The 17,765-nt window shown below is 41.0% G+C and overlaps 1 protein-coding gene across 1 annotated transcript in view; it reads right to left on the bottom strand.

Moving 5' to 3' along the window:
- Positions 1 to 9,168, bottom strand: part of BTRC (beta-transducin repeat containing E3 ubiquitin protein ligase) — a gene marked incomplete at its 5' end in the record, with an annotated part of 68,714 nt that extends 59,546 nt beyond the window's left edge. Inside the window, one exon of the mRNA XM_010175778.2 lies at positions 9,091 to 9,168. Coding sequence (XP_010174080.2) covers positions 9,091 to 9,168 — 78 coding nt within the window. The remainder of the gene's footprint in view (positions 1 to 9,090) is intronic.
- Between the last annotated feature and the right edge of the window lie 8,597 nt (positions 9,169 to 17,765).

Genomic DNA, 17,765 nt, shown 5'->3' with positions numbered 1-17,765 from the left:
GAGTATGTATAATGGATTCAACATGTCAGGATGCAGATTTGAGAATACAACATACAATGATCTTCAGTTCAATGTCCATTACTATATTTGCAAAGTTACAAAGTTCTTCTGTTCGTATTTTCACATTCTCACAGAAGAATGCATTATTAGCCTTGTGGGATGAATAAAAAGAGTAAAGAAGATTCATGTACATGTTCTACAATACGTTTAAAAAGGTTTCAAGCAAAAACACAAACAAAAACTTAGTTCTCCCTTAAAGTCTAGGGAAAAAAAGAGGTAATGTCCCTCTCAATAACAGGTCTCAATGGAAAGGTATTCATAATGTTGCAAAGAAACAGCATCTGGCTCATGAAGTCAAGTCATGAGAAGCTGTGAGAACATATGGTGAAGGTAGTACTGTATGGCTGCCCTCTTCTAACGTTCCTCTGTAGGCAGCAGTTACTGGCTACTGCGAGACAATAGCCAGTAACACAATCTTGTGACACACAAGATTACTGCTGGACATGGAGATTTGATTTCATCTGGTGTCGTTATATTTGTGTTCACACGCTAAGAGTTACTAGTGAATAGACCTAACTGAAAAGTAGAATGAATGTCATATCATCAAGTAATAATGCAGAGCCCTACGTTTTAGGTGAAACATTTGTTGGCATCTCATGCTATATTGCAACATCAGAGTACCTACTTTTGTTCATTCTGACGCCTATGAGAGCACTGACTAACCTGGAAGAAAACCAAGAAAGTCAAAACCAGAACCAAGCCCTAGAAAAACAAATTTCTCAAGCTTACCTTTAAAGGTTGACCCTTTTAAGAATCTTACCTAATTTGCACCAAAACTGTTCAAGTTCTCCTCACCTTTCATCAAGATAAGAGGTTTCTTTGCCAAGGAAAAGCAGTCTGAAATGGTAGCCTAGTCCAATGCCACAGGCAGATAGCTTTGCGTTGGAGTGCTTTAATATGTTTTTATATTGCATATAAAGCATGCAAACATAAACCAGTTTGTTGAAAACTACTCTCTTTGTGGAAGCTGGCTGTAATTCTGAACAAGTTTTCAATTTTCGCACTGCTTCTAGGGTAAAACATTTTAAAGAGTTTAATTTTTACAGTGGCTTCAATGACACGAGATTATCTAACAAAGTAATGGTTAATCAATAGAGGGCTTAGTTGTCAGGTGAAACATATAACACACTAAAAGGGATTGATTGCAAGGCTCCTCCTTATTTACTGGTAGGTATATATTTAAAATGACACAAACTTGTTACCAAGCTGCATTCCCTTAGCCTTGCAAAAGCCGTTTGAGAACACTGTTAAGCAGCCCTATAGCAAAACAAGCTCTAATGAAAAAAAAAAAACCAAACAAAAAACCAAAACCCAAACCAAACAAACAACAAAACAAACCAAAAACTACCAACATCCTCCCCCCCAAAAAAACCCCTACAAATATATGGCAGCACCAAATCATGTCAGAAGCAGGGGAGCCACAAAGCTGCATTCACTCTCAGCCGAAGGCTTAAAATGCCTTGGAGACGCTAGACTATGGTTCACTAAAGATAGAGCTGTATCTGATCTCATTCCGTAAGTGTCTTTGGTTACATTTTTCTTTTTAAAGAAACTACAATCCTGCTCTTTGACATAAACACATAAACATTTCTACTCTTGTCAGTGTAGCTCTGGACGAACACTGAATGCCAACCTGAAGCCTTGAACCCCAGGCAGAACTGTGTGTGTGTGTGTGTGTGTCTGTGTGTGCGCGGCTTTTCCGCCAACTGAAATCCATTTCTTTGGCCATTTATTCCAAGAATCCCCAGTCCCTGAACTAAACTCCACTTTTTAATAGAAGCTGCAACCCAGGAGTTCAATAACATTTCCCCCCCCCTCAATAGTTAATAATTACATGATTTATCAGAGAAAGATAACACTAATAAAAACACAGCAGAAAGACAAAACCCATACCCTCCCTTCAAGTCATTTTCAGGGAAAAGATTATTAAACTGTTCTTTTTGAACAAGGGCTTTTGTAGCTAAGCACAAATTGCCAAACGGTTAGAAAAAAAGTTATTAGACTCCGAAGAATTCACTAGAAGTGGGAAGTTATATAAACAAATCACTCCAGCAGATTTGGAAAGATCGTTTTCATCTTACTTAGAGTCTTAGGAGACTTGTATTAATTACCCTTTAAAGGTCTTTCACATGGACTATTTAAAATAAATGCAATTTATTTATTTATTTCAAATGAGGTGCTTCTTCTGAAAAAATTAAGTAATCTCAACAAATTTAAAAACGTTTTTATAAACAGGTAATTAAAAAGAAGACTAGAATTAAGTCAAGCTGTAAGACATTAGCCAGGATTCGCTGCGATTATTTCCTTAAGACAAAATTTTTGTTATCCCTAGCCCAAACCTGAGGAAGAGTAGTCTCCACGGAATGGCGTATGACAAAATAAAGACTAGCCAAACAAAAAAACTAGATCATTTATAAGATTTTCCCTAAAGCATAGTTTGTCATATTGCAATTACACCTTGCCGACTGTGAAAGCCAGAGTCCTTAATATTGCCACTAGAGGGAAGACGTGTCTCAACACATGGCAGTGGTAGTTGGGGAGTGGGTTTTCTTGAGCAATTACCATAACAAAGCTCCCTTGGCTGTGTGTACCTTCTAATTACTCAGTACAATTAAAATGACTTACCTAAAACAAACATCAAAAAAAAAAAAGGCCCCTAAAACAAAAAAACCTCTAAACAAAAAGCCTTACTCCAATCTGCCTGTTATCTGAAATCACATTAAAGCTCAAGATCTTTTTTCCTCATCCATCAATGCACAGGAGGGGAAACAAAAAAAAAGAGTATGCCACAATGCCCAAACACCACGGGGTTGTTCAGTGATGTAAAAGCATTAAAATAAACAAAAACAAAGAGCAAGGAGAACCAGATCTCTTGTTAAAGAAAGGAAGGAAAAAAAAAAAAAAAAGAAGAAAAGGAAATGTCGTGGTATTTAGCCATCTGGTAGCTGCTTGAAAACAAATTGTCCTCAAAAGAGCAGAAATACAGTATGTCTTCTCTCAGTTCACTGGCTTATGAATCAGACCTCTTTTTTTCTTTTTTTTTTTTGTAAATACAGGCATGGTAATGTTAAACTTCTGTGCTGCTGCTGCTGCTGCTTTCCCTCTTGTCCCACCGTGCAAAGATAAGCCATGCTCATCCCAATTAGATCCAGTTATTCCAACTTGGATGCATTATTCGCAGTCTTTTGGGATACATCTTGTTGGGCCCATTGTTCAAAATCCTTCAGGATTTTTTTTTTTTCCTAACAGCGACTTGCTGACTTTTAGACCCCTAAATCTTTCATTTTATAAGGCACATCATTAAGGGAAGATGGCAGCCAAGTGATTTTTCTTTCCATTGACAATTTGTGACATTTTTCCAGCAGCGTGCAAGGTGTTGAAAACCTGGCAGCTGTTACCTCCCGGGATGAAGATCCTTTTTTATCCTCCCTTGACAGTTTAACTCAATGGGTCAGCACCTTTAAATACTGCAAAGTACCACTGAAGTGGATGGAGGCTTGAATTACTGCTCCCTCCCTAATCAATGTAAACCCTCACTGCAGGTGAAACTCTTCATCTATAGAGGTGCATGGGGGAGGAAAATGTAATGCCCTGAGCCAGATGGTTTTCATCTTGTTTTTTAAAGAAGAAAGGAACAAGCTAACAAGGGGACAGCTACTTTGTCAGCTTCTTGGCCTCTCTCATGGCTTTGGATCCCCAGGGTTCCAGCTACACAAGAGAAAGAATACAGAAAAACATAAACACTTAAAGAAATATAACTAGGGGGCTGGCAACACGCTGCTTTCAAAGAGTTGAGAGCCCTGTTCAGCGCTTTATTTATCACTGCCCACGTTCTTCGGATGGTAAGTGGACGTGGACACAAAGGGCAGGGGGGAGCAGACAACACTTGCAATTTACTCAATTACAGAGGAATGCAGAAATGCAGCGGGGTGACAGATTCCTATTAGCACTAATGCTGAAAGAGCCCAGTGGCCTTTCCGCCACAAGGCAGCATTCCCATTGTAACTTCGACTCCGCCACAACCCGCCTTGGCTAGATTTTTAACATGCATTAAGTGTCACAGAGGAATGGGAATTATTTTTTTGTTGTTTGAGAATAATGGGGAAAAAAGTTAAACAGAAAGAATAATCTTAAAAGAAAGACTAAGACTGTACTTCTAGGAAGACTAGCAGGAGGCTTCAGGAGGCTTTTCAACCAGCAACTCCTTACTGGCAATGTTAATATTAGCATAAAATATGAGGTAACCAGGATAACTCTACAGACCAGGTATGTCCTGTCTCACCCAGCTCTCCAACAGAAGGCAAATTTGAACTGCAGCGTTCAGGGAGGGAGGGAGGAAAGGAGAGAGGCAGCTGAAGGACCCTCACACCCTCCCCAGTCTGTAACCCTCCCCACCAGTCAAAAAGAGGGCTTCAACTTTGCTCAGCAGAAATACTTTTGAGGAGAAATACTCCTGGAGAGGAGCCCTAAGCAGCAGGATGAGGCTACCAGCTGGAAGTAAACTGTTGACAGTTGCTACTTTTTGTCTTTCCTTTGCTCTACCTTCTTTAACCGCTTTCTGCTTCTTACGGTTTGCTTGTGTATTGGCTTCAAACTCTTAAGATCAGACTCTATTTTAACTTTGAAATAGCGCCTAGAGCATGTTTTAGGTGCTACATGTAATTTTACAAAATGATCTCAAATCTGTAAGAGTGAGCTGAGGTAATATTCTGTGCCAAAACGGTAAGTGAAAATTCTTGAAAATGCTAAGGGGCCTGTCTGAATGGGGTAACAGACAGGGATTTTTTTCCCCCAGACTTCCATCTGGAAGCTTACAGAAAGACAGCAGAGTCCAATGTGAGGTTTGCAGGAGGTGCGGTGCGGAAGCCTTGCTGCTGCCAGCATTTCCCCACAAGGCACCTTCACCCACAGACAAACCACAGCAGCAAAAGGCACTTCATTATTGCTCCGCCAAAGAGAAGGGAGGGAGGGTTTTAAACAACCTGCATTGTGCCCGTTGTCTTTAAAAACCAGTGGGGTAATCAAGTTCAGGGCAGCCCCGGACAGCTGCCCTGTGACCTATTCATGCTGACCCCCGCTATTCATCACTTTCCTTAGGACTATGAGGGCAAGCTCCCGGGGAGTGACCACCACAATAGACAGATACGAGCCAACAATAATACGGTTCCTGCAAAAAAACCAGATGGCACTGCAATAAATTTACAAATCTGCATTCATGGCTCTGTTAAAAACACCCAGAAGCTAAAAGGCTGGAGGGGCCCCCAGAGAGCTTCCCCTTCCCAGTTTCTAAAGGCCGGCTCTCTCCCGAAGACTATTGAGCTCATGTTCTTCATAAATGAAGAATGGAGACATAGCCCTTAAAATAACAAATGCCTGACCTAATCAATCTAGTGTTTGGGCCTAACGCTAAATGATAGGCACTGAAAACTAATTATGTTTTTTGGCAAGGAAGTTGAATTAAAATGGAAACACACAGGTTAAAAAGGCACTGAAGCATTTGCGAGTCCCTTTGAAAGGGCAGCACACACAGACACACACGCTCACACACAGGGCTTGAAACAGGAACCTGATTCAATAACTCATGCATTTATTTTTAAAATGAATCAGATTAGTCCCATGTGTGACCTGCCGGTCCATCTGTATGAGCTGGACTTAATGGGCACTCTTCTCACGCTTACTTCAGTTTGAAGTATGAGAGAGATAAATTTAGTTTAATTTTCAACAGATCAAGCTATCCATTTTCCAAATGGACCATCTGGATCAGCCTATTAAAATTAATTTATAACTTTGCAGTGTGAAAATTCGTTTGTTAGCTTAAATAAAGTTGCCAAAAACTTTTGCCACTTGTCATTGTTTTTTCTGAAGTCTGTTTTCATACTATGATTTTCAGTTTACCCCTTCAAAATTTAATTATCTCAGATCAAGCACTCAACAAGAACTGAATGTTTGCATCCTCCCTGTCATAGCTTGGACCTTTTCACTGTTCCAGCCAACAGTGTCAAGTTCATTACCTTTTTCTGTTTCCTCTCCCAGTGCTAACCTCCATGTCTCTCCTGCCTTCCTGCCCTTCCTGCACCTAAGCATGCCAACACAGCCCCACTTGCTGATACTTCTGAAGACACTCTTCTCCAAAAGCCATTTTAATCAACAGAAGAAATATATTTCTCATAGTAAGAGGTCCACAGCACTGAGCAATGGGTGCTTTCAGCCCCTGCTTACAACTTCAGATGCTTAAGTAACCACTACACCTTCTTATTACCTCCATCTTTTGGTATGTCAGTGCCACAAACCCACCCAAGAAAACATTTATGGTGAAGGCTGCAAACCAGCACAGCAAACAAGGCAAGAAAAGGCAATGCACCTTTACTTAAACTTGTCAGCAGCTGAGCATGTTGAGACATCATACTTCCCCTGAACTGGTCTGATGCATCTCATTAATTTCACAAAACTAATTAAAAAGTACTAAGTATGTGGACACTTTCACTGGAAAGACCATTAAAAGTAAACAGACTTCTCTCCTCTCCCCACATAAACACATTCAATTCTTCTGTGCATGTAGGCGCGTGCTCCCCAATAATGAAATTTTAACAGCAGTGTCTTAAGGGAGGGACAGAAAATAGGAAATTGCCTACTCAATATTTAATGTTAGCATCTTTCTGCTAAGGTACTAGTACAGAATTCATCACTTTTTGCATATTATTGCTTTCACAGCATTTGCAGGTCAGATCTTTTTGGTTTTACAAAGTATGGATAGATCTAAAACAGGGCAGCCACTCTACACACCTTCCTGAAGAGATGCAGATCTTTCTACTAAGTCACTCTACTCACTGATTAGGACAGACAAAAGCACTTGGCTGCCTATCTGTCTGTTTCCTGCACCTTCTTGTCCATCACTAATAGAGGAGCAATCTGAGTTTCCAAAACAAATTGACAGCTTATATTTATGCCTACATAAAGAACCAGAATTCCTTCCACCAGAGGCTAAAAATCATGGTCAGCCACCTCCTATGATCTAGACAAGAGCGCATTTGCTTTAAGACTACAGCTTGAACTTGTCCACAAACACTGTTGTCAACAGAAAAGGCTCCAGACAGCAATCAGAAGACCCAAGGATTTTGTCCTGCATCTGTCACTGTAAAGACCGGACACAAAGATGGAGACTGATACAACATCTCAACAATATCCTGAAACACAGCTAACTATCTTTGTCATAAACAATGTCTATGTGAATTACTTTCAATATAAAATATTTGGACAGTACAAGTGGGTTTTTTAGGTGTATTCTTGATATCTAGGCACCTCAGTTACAATGAGTTGTGGGTCTGTGGGAAAGACAGCTTTCCCTGGACACTAAGAATACTTCTGCAGATTGAAATGTCATGGAAAGGAAACTCAACTCAAGAAACTGTACCGTCTTGATCTGTATAATACTACTCATGAATATTTGTTTCCTCCTTAACCAATAATCATGAGGAAGGACACACATGACAAGAAGGCACCCAAGACAGGTAACTTGTATTCCTTTTGACTTAACAACTCTTATTATGAACTTTTTCTTGGAGAGGAGACATATGCCTTTTCTTGTTGAACCTGAAGGCTTGTCATCAATAAGATAACTCTAAGATGAAAAAAACCAAGCAACCAGTTTTCTGGTGTGTTGGCCACCTTGTTGGCTACCTTGAGGATACACAGTAGGAAACTAGTAGCTTTCCCTCTTCCTCTAGCTCTTGTTTTTTGTTGCTGAATGCCAGAAACATTTAAAGTTTGTTGTAACATATTTAATCAATTCTACAAGGTAATTTTCTCAGCAATATTTGGGACCTTACTCATTATCATAGCATACTGCCTCTTGTTTAAGAGACTTACATGGACTATGTCTGTCAGATGGACCAGTCTGAGTCACAGGCAGTCCTTCACATGACATCTACTTCCATGAAATAAACCACTCCTAACACAATACATTATTTTTAAAAATTCAAAAAACCCCAAAGCAACAAAAACCACAAAACCACTCACCCCTCACAAAACCAACTTGGAGCACAAGCACGCTATATCAAAAAGATATTCCTTTCTCTACCATGGTTTTGACCCACAATTCCTCTTGGAAATAGCAGCAGTGGGGCAGTGTATTACCACCCTATTCCTCTGCCTGAGACTGCTGCTCCTCTAGCCGAGATGCAGTAGGAAATGTGCCAGTTCCTCAGCTGCTGCAATGTGTGGCCTGAGTTACTCACTGAAGTCACCATCATCAATAGTTTTACTCTGATACACCAGGCAGCAAACTTGCGCAGCTGAGGCATGGGCATATTTTTGCTTCTGCTGCCTGAAGGTTGCAGTGGGAAAAGCGAGCAAGGTGCTATGTAAAGTAGGCTCTGAAATCACTAAATCCAACTTAAATCCCCCAGAAACCACAAGCCAGACCACTTTGTTGACCACGCAAATTTTAAAAAGTAATTATTTTGAATTGGTAAGAAATTCGCTTGCTTATATATAAAAGGCAAAGAGGTTATGTTCTGTAAGCCCACCATTTCTCCTTTCTACCCATTAGTAATTTATATGACTGTTGAAGAAAAAAAAGCAGGTCATTTTTCAGGTTATTAACCTGGACATCATCTCCAAGAAAATTTACCTTCAAGGGTAAGGAAAAGCTTAATTGTTCTAGAACACTTAGAGATTCTTGAACGTGTGATCTGATGCAAGGCAAAATATACTACAAACAAGACAGGAATGATTACGGAAGAAAAGGCTGAAGATGTCTTAATGAACACCAAATGGAGAAAGGTAAAACTAGAGAGTCACAGCTGACTGCGCTATGCAGAATTCTAGATTTCTTTAGAAAGAATCATCAGACTCTCCTGAAAGCTAAATCTATGTGTCTGATTTTCCTGGGTACAATGTGACTCGTTCAGACTTCAAAGGAGAAAAGAAAGGATTTCCACGAGCACAAATCAGACTTCAGCTTCCAGAAGCATTTAAGGATTCAAATAGCTGGAAAGTTTTATTGCATTTTTAAAGAGACTGATCACATACCTGTCTAAGTGAATTCTTCTCTGGAATGATCTTCCTAGGGGGCTCATCATTATTACAGTCTTCTCTCTCAGAGGAATTCTGTGAAAGAAAGTAAGCTTTAATTCAGTTCTTATCCCTAATATTACTCTGCGAGGAGAAAAGAAACAGAATATTTGCACTACACAGGCTGTAGTATTTCACACATACCGGAGGCTAACTTGTACTTTTAAGCCAAACAGCTTGTTATGGCAGAGAAAAAATTTCTCGTCCTCAACACAACAATGCACCATTGTGCAGGTATCTGTTGAAGAAGCCTGTGCTTTAGGGATTTATTCTGAAACTATGAATAATGGCCACTTTGAAAAGCTGAAATGGTGGCTGGATCAGCATGGCAACACCAGTGCTCCTGAACACCTCAGAATAACTATTTAAAACAGTGGAACGTGTTGAACACAAAAGTTTGTTGCTCGGTGCAACGGTTGTTCTCTGTGCCCCTATGCTCTTAATCTGCCGAACAATTATGAATTGCACTGAGTCTGTTTGGCTGCCAAAAATTATAGAGAAATAATGACAGAGCTAAATTCTGGTGAAAGAGGTTGTCAGGAGATCCTTCAAATTAAAAAAAAAAAAAAAGCATAGGCACCGTGTTATATCATGTCCATGTTTTTCACTTCTGCCCCCTGACTCTACATACATGTACAATTTCTAGAAAGACTGATGCTCCAAAACTTAAGCTCTAAGCCACCTCTAAAAAAAGAGCATCAGTAAGACAAGAGGAGGTGGGCAAGAAGAAATAAGAGGGCTTTTCCAGCATGAGTAAGAAAGACTACCAGGTGACTTTGTCCTGTTAACTTCTTGATTATAACCAAATATTACTTCCTTCAGTGTAAAGACAGGCTATAGTTTATCTCAGGACATGCAGAGCCTGTAGCAAACATTTGGTTTAAAACTGCTGGGTACATGGGGGGAATCCTGTTCTCACTGCCAAAGTCAGCTACTCTGGAAGACAGAGTTCCTTTGCACATTGACAGAGTAATGACAGCCAGCTTTGGGGGAATCCCACACACACATCTAAACCAGTTTGATCGCCACAGTATTCATAGCCTTAGGCCACATTCCCACGCATTCAGTAGTGAGCAACTAAACAGGTTTTAAAGAGATACGGAAAAACTGCTTAGGGAGAGCTCTGCCAGGAAAAGGGTGGTTTTCCAGTTACTTGCAAACAAGCTCAAGAGTGTGTAACTTAAGGCAGAAGTTTGCATTCTGTACCTCTCCCCTCTTGTCCCCAAAATAACCTGTCGTCACTAAGCACGGCTCTGCCCAGTTTCTTGCAGAGCCAGCTTCCAGCCTAACACCTCAGGAGAGAGAAGTGGCGTCTGTTGGCAAAGAAGGAGCTGGGCCCTGCAAAGAGCCAGCGTGGCAGAGCAGGGCCAGCAGAAAGCAAGCAGCCTGCGGGAAGCCATCAGAAGAGCAGTGTGCTGTGTGCCCGCTGCAGTGCTGCCTGATTGGGCACTGTCGAGGCAGCTCAGGTTTGCTGGTCTGCTGAGGGGGAAGAGAAGGTACAGCCAGGAGGCAGGGCAGGGGTAGAAGCTGTTTGCTGAGAAAAGGCAGATAAGGCAGGGGGGGAACACAAGAAAAAAAAAATCCCGCTTGGGATATCATCAACTGGTTGGGATGATCCTGTGTATACCAAAGCTTGCAGACTAACTAGTGATTTGTGGTTTGTTTCGGGGTTTTTTTAAACAAGATATAGAACTCAAAAGGCACCATGACATATGAGCTGCTGTAACCAAGGTTTTATAATGGAAATCAATCCCAAACAGGCCTGAAACATCTCTGTAAGAGGCCACCTTTTAAAAGTTTTCATAGGAGGCCTCAGCCAGGACCAAGTTACTACATTAAATCCAGCTTAGAAAGGGCTGTGATGGCAAAAACCTTACAAACTAGAACCACATATATCCAAAAAGGAAAGTCGGGCATTAAAGCTGCTCTTTTCTGCTCATAAAATACAGTTTAGTAAGGGGTTAATTCAATAAAAGATTTTATTTTTTGTGCTTTGGAGAAAAAGATCAAGTGCAAGAAACATAAGAATCTGAGGTGAGTTACTATCTGTTTCCAGGAAATGCATTGCATTGGGGGGGGGTGAGTGGGTTGTTTACTATTTCTGGATGCTTTTTCAACATCAACTCCCTTCCCTACAATACGCACCAAAATGATTCCCCCTTCCAAATAATTTTTTCTACAACAGTGAAATCTTGTATTCTTCTTGCCTTTCAAAGCCATGAAGGATCCTCCCTCAAAAAAAACATCAAAAAACAGGAAAATCAGTGCTGCTGGTGAACTGTCAGCCCTTATTTTGAAATTCCTAGTTACTGCAAAGCATCAAGTTTATCTACTTTTTCTTTAAGCTGAGCATCTAATTTTAAGAGCAAGCAGAGGACCATTTTGCATTCATTATCTTTATAGGTGGCAAGGCTAAGAGGTTGGCTGAACAAAGACCAGACAAAGACTGCCAAGTGCATATGGTGGTTCACAGCTTGGCGTCTCACCATTCTCCAGCACCAACACAGCAGCTCCGAGAGCAGCCTATTAAAGAGGAGCACTGCTCATGCACTTTTGTCGGCAAGTAAGTTACGCTTGGTGAAGACAGAATGACTGGGAAGCATTACACTTAAGAAAAAGCACAGATGTTTAGAACTCCCGCTCATTTCTCAGGAATAGGAAACCCATCAATCCAGGCGCAGGTACAAGACCCTGCATATTTCAGGACTAACTGTAGCTGCACGGAAGTGAATTTCACTTGATAGGGCAACACTTAGCCACGGCCATGGGAAGAGCATAACATAATCGACTGAAACAGTACATCTATATATTTCTCCTTGCTGAACAAGGTGGGAGGCGGGATAAACATGTGCGAGGTCAGAATAAGGTTTGCTTCACCAGGACTTCAGTGGTGCTCTCAGCCACAAGAGAGGCAGACAAAGGGAGGAACTGCTCTGAGCACCCTCTCGTGGCTACTGAAACGCACATCTCGGGCACAGACCTGGAAAGAAGCATTTGGTATCCAGGCGGGAAGTTAGATGCACTCACTGGGAATATTAAAGATCTGCAGCAACTGTACTTGATACGTAGGAGAGGAATGATGGAATTTGTTAGGGTGAAGGAAGTGAAGAAAACTGGTGCACACAGAAAGCTGAGAAGTCCCTTCCATCAGGGAGAATTTTTACCTCCCGTGGGCAAGCCTTCCCTCACAGACTAAAGCCAGACTGGCCAAAAGTGTTTGTGCTCACGCGCAGGGGTCTCTCCTTTTGAACAAGTACAAGCAAGATAAGATGAGAAGTGCTGAAGCCTCCAAAGCACAAATTGATTAATCTTGGAGAGATAAATACTGCCCCCTTCTTTCCACAGACAAGTAAAATATATATTTTTTTTTACTTGCCCAAGGTCACACAATGACATTAGGAATAGCAGCCAGGAAACCCAAGCTCACAGTTCTCGTAACCTTTACGACATCTCTCTAGCAGGAGGTTCCTGTAAAGGGGCTCTGCCCTCCATAGCTCATTTTTCCTAAAATGGCTACTGTCTGTAATGAGATCCTTTTAAATCTGATTTGCATTTAAAACTTCAGCCTGTAATTAACAGAATATAACTCCATGGCAGGCTGTCTTAAAGACCACTAGGAAATTATTACTATTTAACTCTCCCCACGAAGCCTCCTCCACCACTAAACACAACATGCTACAATGCATACGAAATCCCTAGACTGAAGCGTTTGACAGGAGATGACATGCAGTATTTTGTGTACACAGCCCAGCAAAACACTGCTGGGAACCAGATATAATACAGGGAGAAATGCACTCCCAGGGACTACCAATTGGGCAGAGCCACCTTTAGTACCGCCTCGCTCGTAGTGGTGGAAATCAAACCCCTGCCAACTAGGGGAGGCTTTCTTTGGTGCTGTTCTGCCCTGCACTAATTATAAAAGAGTACAGATGCAGCCTTTTTCCGAGTGTGGGGAGACGGGGGTGGGGGAGAAGCGTGTGTCTATGCAAAGAGCACAACTATTTTTTATGCTTTCAAATTCTTAATCCTGTTTGGAGCTGTCAGTGGGGGTTAATGGAAGCCTTGGATAGGAGAATTCCAATCTGGTTGGCAGATGGATAGGTTGGTTATAGCTGCATAACTATGTCTTGCCTGCAGGCACAATTCAGAACACTGTTAAAGCAATATAAAGTCTCTGTCAAGCTGAACCATTTGGATCAGTAGCAAGGAGAAATAATAATAAAAAAAGGAGTTCATTTCTGGGCCTTGCGCATTTATGCTAGTATGCAGAAACTGATTAATTGTCATCATGTGCTGGTCTGCTATACCTCGGATTTCTACTTCTGGAGTAGATTTTGCATGCTAATATAATCATTCTCCCTCTTGAGACATTAGCAAATAATCAAATGAAAAACAGGATCATAATTTACTGAGATTCGGGCAATTCTCTATGCAAATTTGACTTGTTATTGCTGCTGCCTCGTTAATCTGAATGCCTTTGACAAACTCCTTTGATTTATGAACTCATGACAACTCCAATGTGTATATATTTTGCTAGATTGACATTATCATTAAGAGTGGGTGGACTGAGCTCACATGAATGGCTGATTTTATTCGCTGGTGTCTGCTGCTCAACAGCTGAGCATCTCCTTCTCACAAAGCCCCTGAGCGCCAGGCTCTTCCCATCTACCCATCCATTCATCATCTCGATGTTAATTGGCCCAGGCTTTAAGCAAATTTTCAACACGATTTAAAGGCACGATGACACTGATTACTGACCCTCTGCCATACGGTGCCTATTGATTAACCTGACAGAGATGATGAGCTTGAGGGAAACTAGGTGTGTGTGGACCTCGGGGGGTGGGGGGGGGGAAAAAAAAAAAAATATTGTTTATGCAGGCAAAACACTTGTCATTATCCCAAAGGCCAGAATTTGTGCTGCACTGGCCCTTAAAACACACTATTGCTTTAAACACCTGCATCCAATACAGAAAACGCTTGCTTGCTGTGGAAAAATGATTACAAATTTGATGTCATGTGCAGTCTGTATTTTAATCGAGTTCCCTGATAAATAGACCCCCTCAAGCCAACCAAGTCTCGCTCTAGCCATCGCGTGCGTATACATCAGTTCGAACAGAAGCCAGGGCAGGGTGCATTTTTAGTGGTATCAGCACATCCAACTGCATGTAGGAAATCTATTTGGGTATTTCAGGTCTCTAAGCAAATAATACAGTGGGAACACAGTGTCCAAACAGTTACAGTAGAGTAAATGTTTCAAGGGCAAACTGGATGCCAGACATAGCTGTCTCGGTATTGCTCTTGCCATGTTAAAATAGATGCTTTAGCACATGTCAGTGAAATAGTGCATTTCCCCTTTTTCAGTGCAAATTGTTGATGAGACCTGATCCTCAAGCTCCTAGGTGCATTGAGTGAATGCAGCATTTTATCAGAGCTTCAAAATAACTGACATCCTCTTTCATGTCTCTTGAAGTGTCCTCGCACTGCACTTGGTCCTCTTCACCAAGGACAGAGTGGAACTGTCTCAGCCAAGAGGGAGCCACTGAATAAAGCAGGTACATCAGCATTCTGCCTGCAGACTGCTGCTGTATGAAAGGAAAAGGAAGCAGAAGGCCTGTCTAACCCCCACCCAGCCCCAGGTTAAGTCTGTCAGTCAGTGCACGCTGTTCTTCTTTCCCAATTCAAGCCAGCAGCCTGCCAGCCATCAGGATGTTTCTCTTGTTTCGGGGGGGAAGGGTAGGGAGAGTCAGGGGGACAAGGTGTTGCTCCAAGATGCTACAAAGTTAGCTGTCTTCTAATCTGCATCACTTGCTTGTAGGAAACAGGACAAGGAGTCATTGGGTAAATGTACGGAGAAATTATCTGTGATTGCCTGATGCCCATGTCAGCCAGAGTCAGCCAAATGGGAGGGGGATGGAGGGAGGAGAGAAAAAGGGAGAACGTGTTGAAATAAGTGCCAGTCTAAGACTAGAGGCACATATAAACCTTACGTTCCCTTTCCAATAACCTTTGTAGGTGATAGATGAGTCCAAGCCCATTGTTATCGTTAAGGGACTGTCAGCATCCTGATTTTATAAATGCTGTCTGTCAGTTTATAAATATCTCAGCCATTTCAAACAGTGCTAAGATGAATCCTGGCACAGCCAATGTCAGCCTGAAAGCAGTATTACTGTTAATAAAAAAAAAAATAAAAATGGGTCTAACATCCACTAAAAACATTTAAGGATAGCTTATCCTTTTTTCTCCCATCATGAGGCTCGAAATGTTCAAGTTCATGCTTATTTGGCTAGCCACTACAGTATATAAAAGCAGTCCTTAACATTGATAATGTTCTTTGAGAAAAACAAGTATGAAAGCTGCAAGTTTGAAGACAATTCTCTGCCTATTCGGTAGATAAAACAAAAATGACAGCTGTAACACACAGGGAGATCCACAGCAATGAAAATGCAGAGATAAGTATCAGATCCCATTCCTCTTTGGCATTTGCTGCTCTGAACATTCACCGAGATTAGATCCTGTTAGAGAACACCATAAATTGCAATGTGTAGGCACAAGGGGGTGACTTCAGCCCGGAATGAAAGCACAGACAAGTTCCCCAGCTCTTACAAGTTTAAAGTTAAATGGTACTTTTGCAAGGGGTTTATGGCCAGGCATCAGAATGACGGAAGGAGAGGGCAGAGAAACTGGAGCCTGCCTTGCAGTGACCAGTATCGGAAAAGGAAAGGGAATAAGATAAACTGGCCTTCCAGTTCAGTGCCTGATTTGCAGACTGGTATGTACATTTGTATCATGATTATATATCTATTATCCTGGTAGCTGTACAGAATCCTGCCTTTTTTTTTCTCCAATACATTTATAGACTCCCCATGACAGGGACTTCTCCACCCCCACCCCAAACCTCTGTGTGGTGCCTAAAGAAATGAAGTTTAAATTCACGCCCAAGCAGCTCAGGTACCTCCTATAAGCCAAATTCTTAAAATTAAAGCTCTAATGGCAGTGAAAATGGAAAAGCACAACACTGCCCCTCCAACCAGACACACACAAGCATGTTCACACAAGTCCCAGTTTGGTCTGCATCTACGCTAATGCTGCCAGAGATAACAAAAGTTTCTACAACCTTTTTTACAGTTGTTTAAAACCAGAACAAGATTCTGGTTTTTTACATCTGTAGAATGGCTCTTTTGTATTTTTCCTTATTTTTCATTCACATCAATAATTAGAAAAATACAGGTTGATAATGGAACTTCATGACATCAAGAAGAGTCATTTATTATTAGTAAGTTATTTAACTTACTAATTATTGGTTGGTTATAAAGGGTAAGTTAATGGTATGGGAAGTCTTTTAGCATTACTAGAAGAACAGTAAATTCAGTTTAACGTTAAACTACCAAAACCCAGCACAAATATCAAAGATCTGATGAACAGATGCATTTTCAAGAGCATGAATCTAGTTGTAGTTAAAAATTAAACAGAAATATAGGTGCTGGGAACTAGCCATTTAGGGAAATTTTAAAAAGCTAGCTTCACTTCATACACATTTCTCAAATGAGTGAGAGAGACAGAGAAAGAGAGAGAAAATATGGCTAATGAGAACAGTCTTTCCACATTCCCCGGGAAGCAGCTCTGCTTAACATTTCTGTTCTGTGAATTTAAGAGAGTCAGCAGTGGTAAATTTGTTTTTAATATTCAAGCTTTCAAGCCTTGCAAGCTTGTTGGCCAATGGCCCTTTCTATTCCAATGTTTGTTGGTGCCTTATTTACACAAGCATTACATCCGGAGAGCCTTTGAATATAATTTCACGTGGATTAAGGGAAGAACATTTGCTTCTGCTAATCAGGACATCTGGTTATTTTTGTAACTCACAGACATCTGCATTAGGCAGTTCGACTTCCCCATTCCTCATAACAAGGTTAGAGCTTAAGAAGCCTCAAGGACCTCTAGTTTAATTTTATTGTTTGCATTTTTTCACAGCCAGTCTGTTTCAGAATTTCTTTTCCTAAATAGCACAAATTCATCAGCACCTTTAGAGGTATACATATGCCTTTACAGCTTGCACTTTCTATGCATGGTTTTATAGTGTACATCTTGTACTCCAAGATTTTATAGTAGTTCGAAGCTATCTTCATCTTTTTAAGGAACAGAAAGCACATATTCCCAAAAAGCATGGATGAAAACATCCAATTAACCTTATGATACACATAATATGGGTATACTTCCAAATATCCAACCAGGCCACTTATGTAAGACTGGTGTCAGGACTTGTTCTGAATCTTGTTATCACTGTGCTTTGGTTGGTCTCTTATAAGCAGATTATCCTGCATATCTGCTCCCCATACTGAACAAAACAATGTTCTTTCTATTCTTCAGGACAACTTTAAAGATTTCTCCTATCCTTTAAATTCTTGCTCAAATTCTTCTTGAAGCAGTTTCAGCTGAGGATAATTTCTCTGCCAGACTGCAGAATTATGCCACACATACTTCAGGAAGAGGGATTTCGCATGCGACAGAAGCTTTTTAAAGAAGAAAAGAATCAATCAGGGCTCGGCTCTCACTTCTTTGTTGCTTTCATTTTGATACATTCCTTTCACAAAAATTCATTTTCAACACTCATCCCACGATGTTAAAGTACTGAAGTT

The sequence above is a fragment of the Antrostomus carolinensis genome, unplaced genomic scaffold (genome assembly GCF_000700745.2).
Source record: "Antrostomus carolinensis isolate BGI_N321 unplaced genomic scaffold, ASM70074v2 scaffold12219, whole genome shotgun sequence".
Lineage (NCBI taxonomy): Eukaryota > Metazoa > Chordata > Aves > Caprimulgiformes > Caprimulgidae > Antrostomus > Antrostomus carolinensis.
The sequence above is the reverse complement of the archived record's forward strand: the minus strand, read 5'-3'. Positions and strand labels throughout refer to the sequence as shown.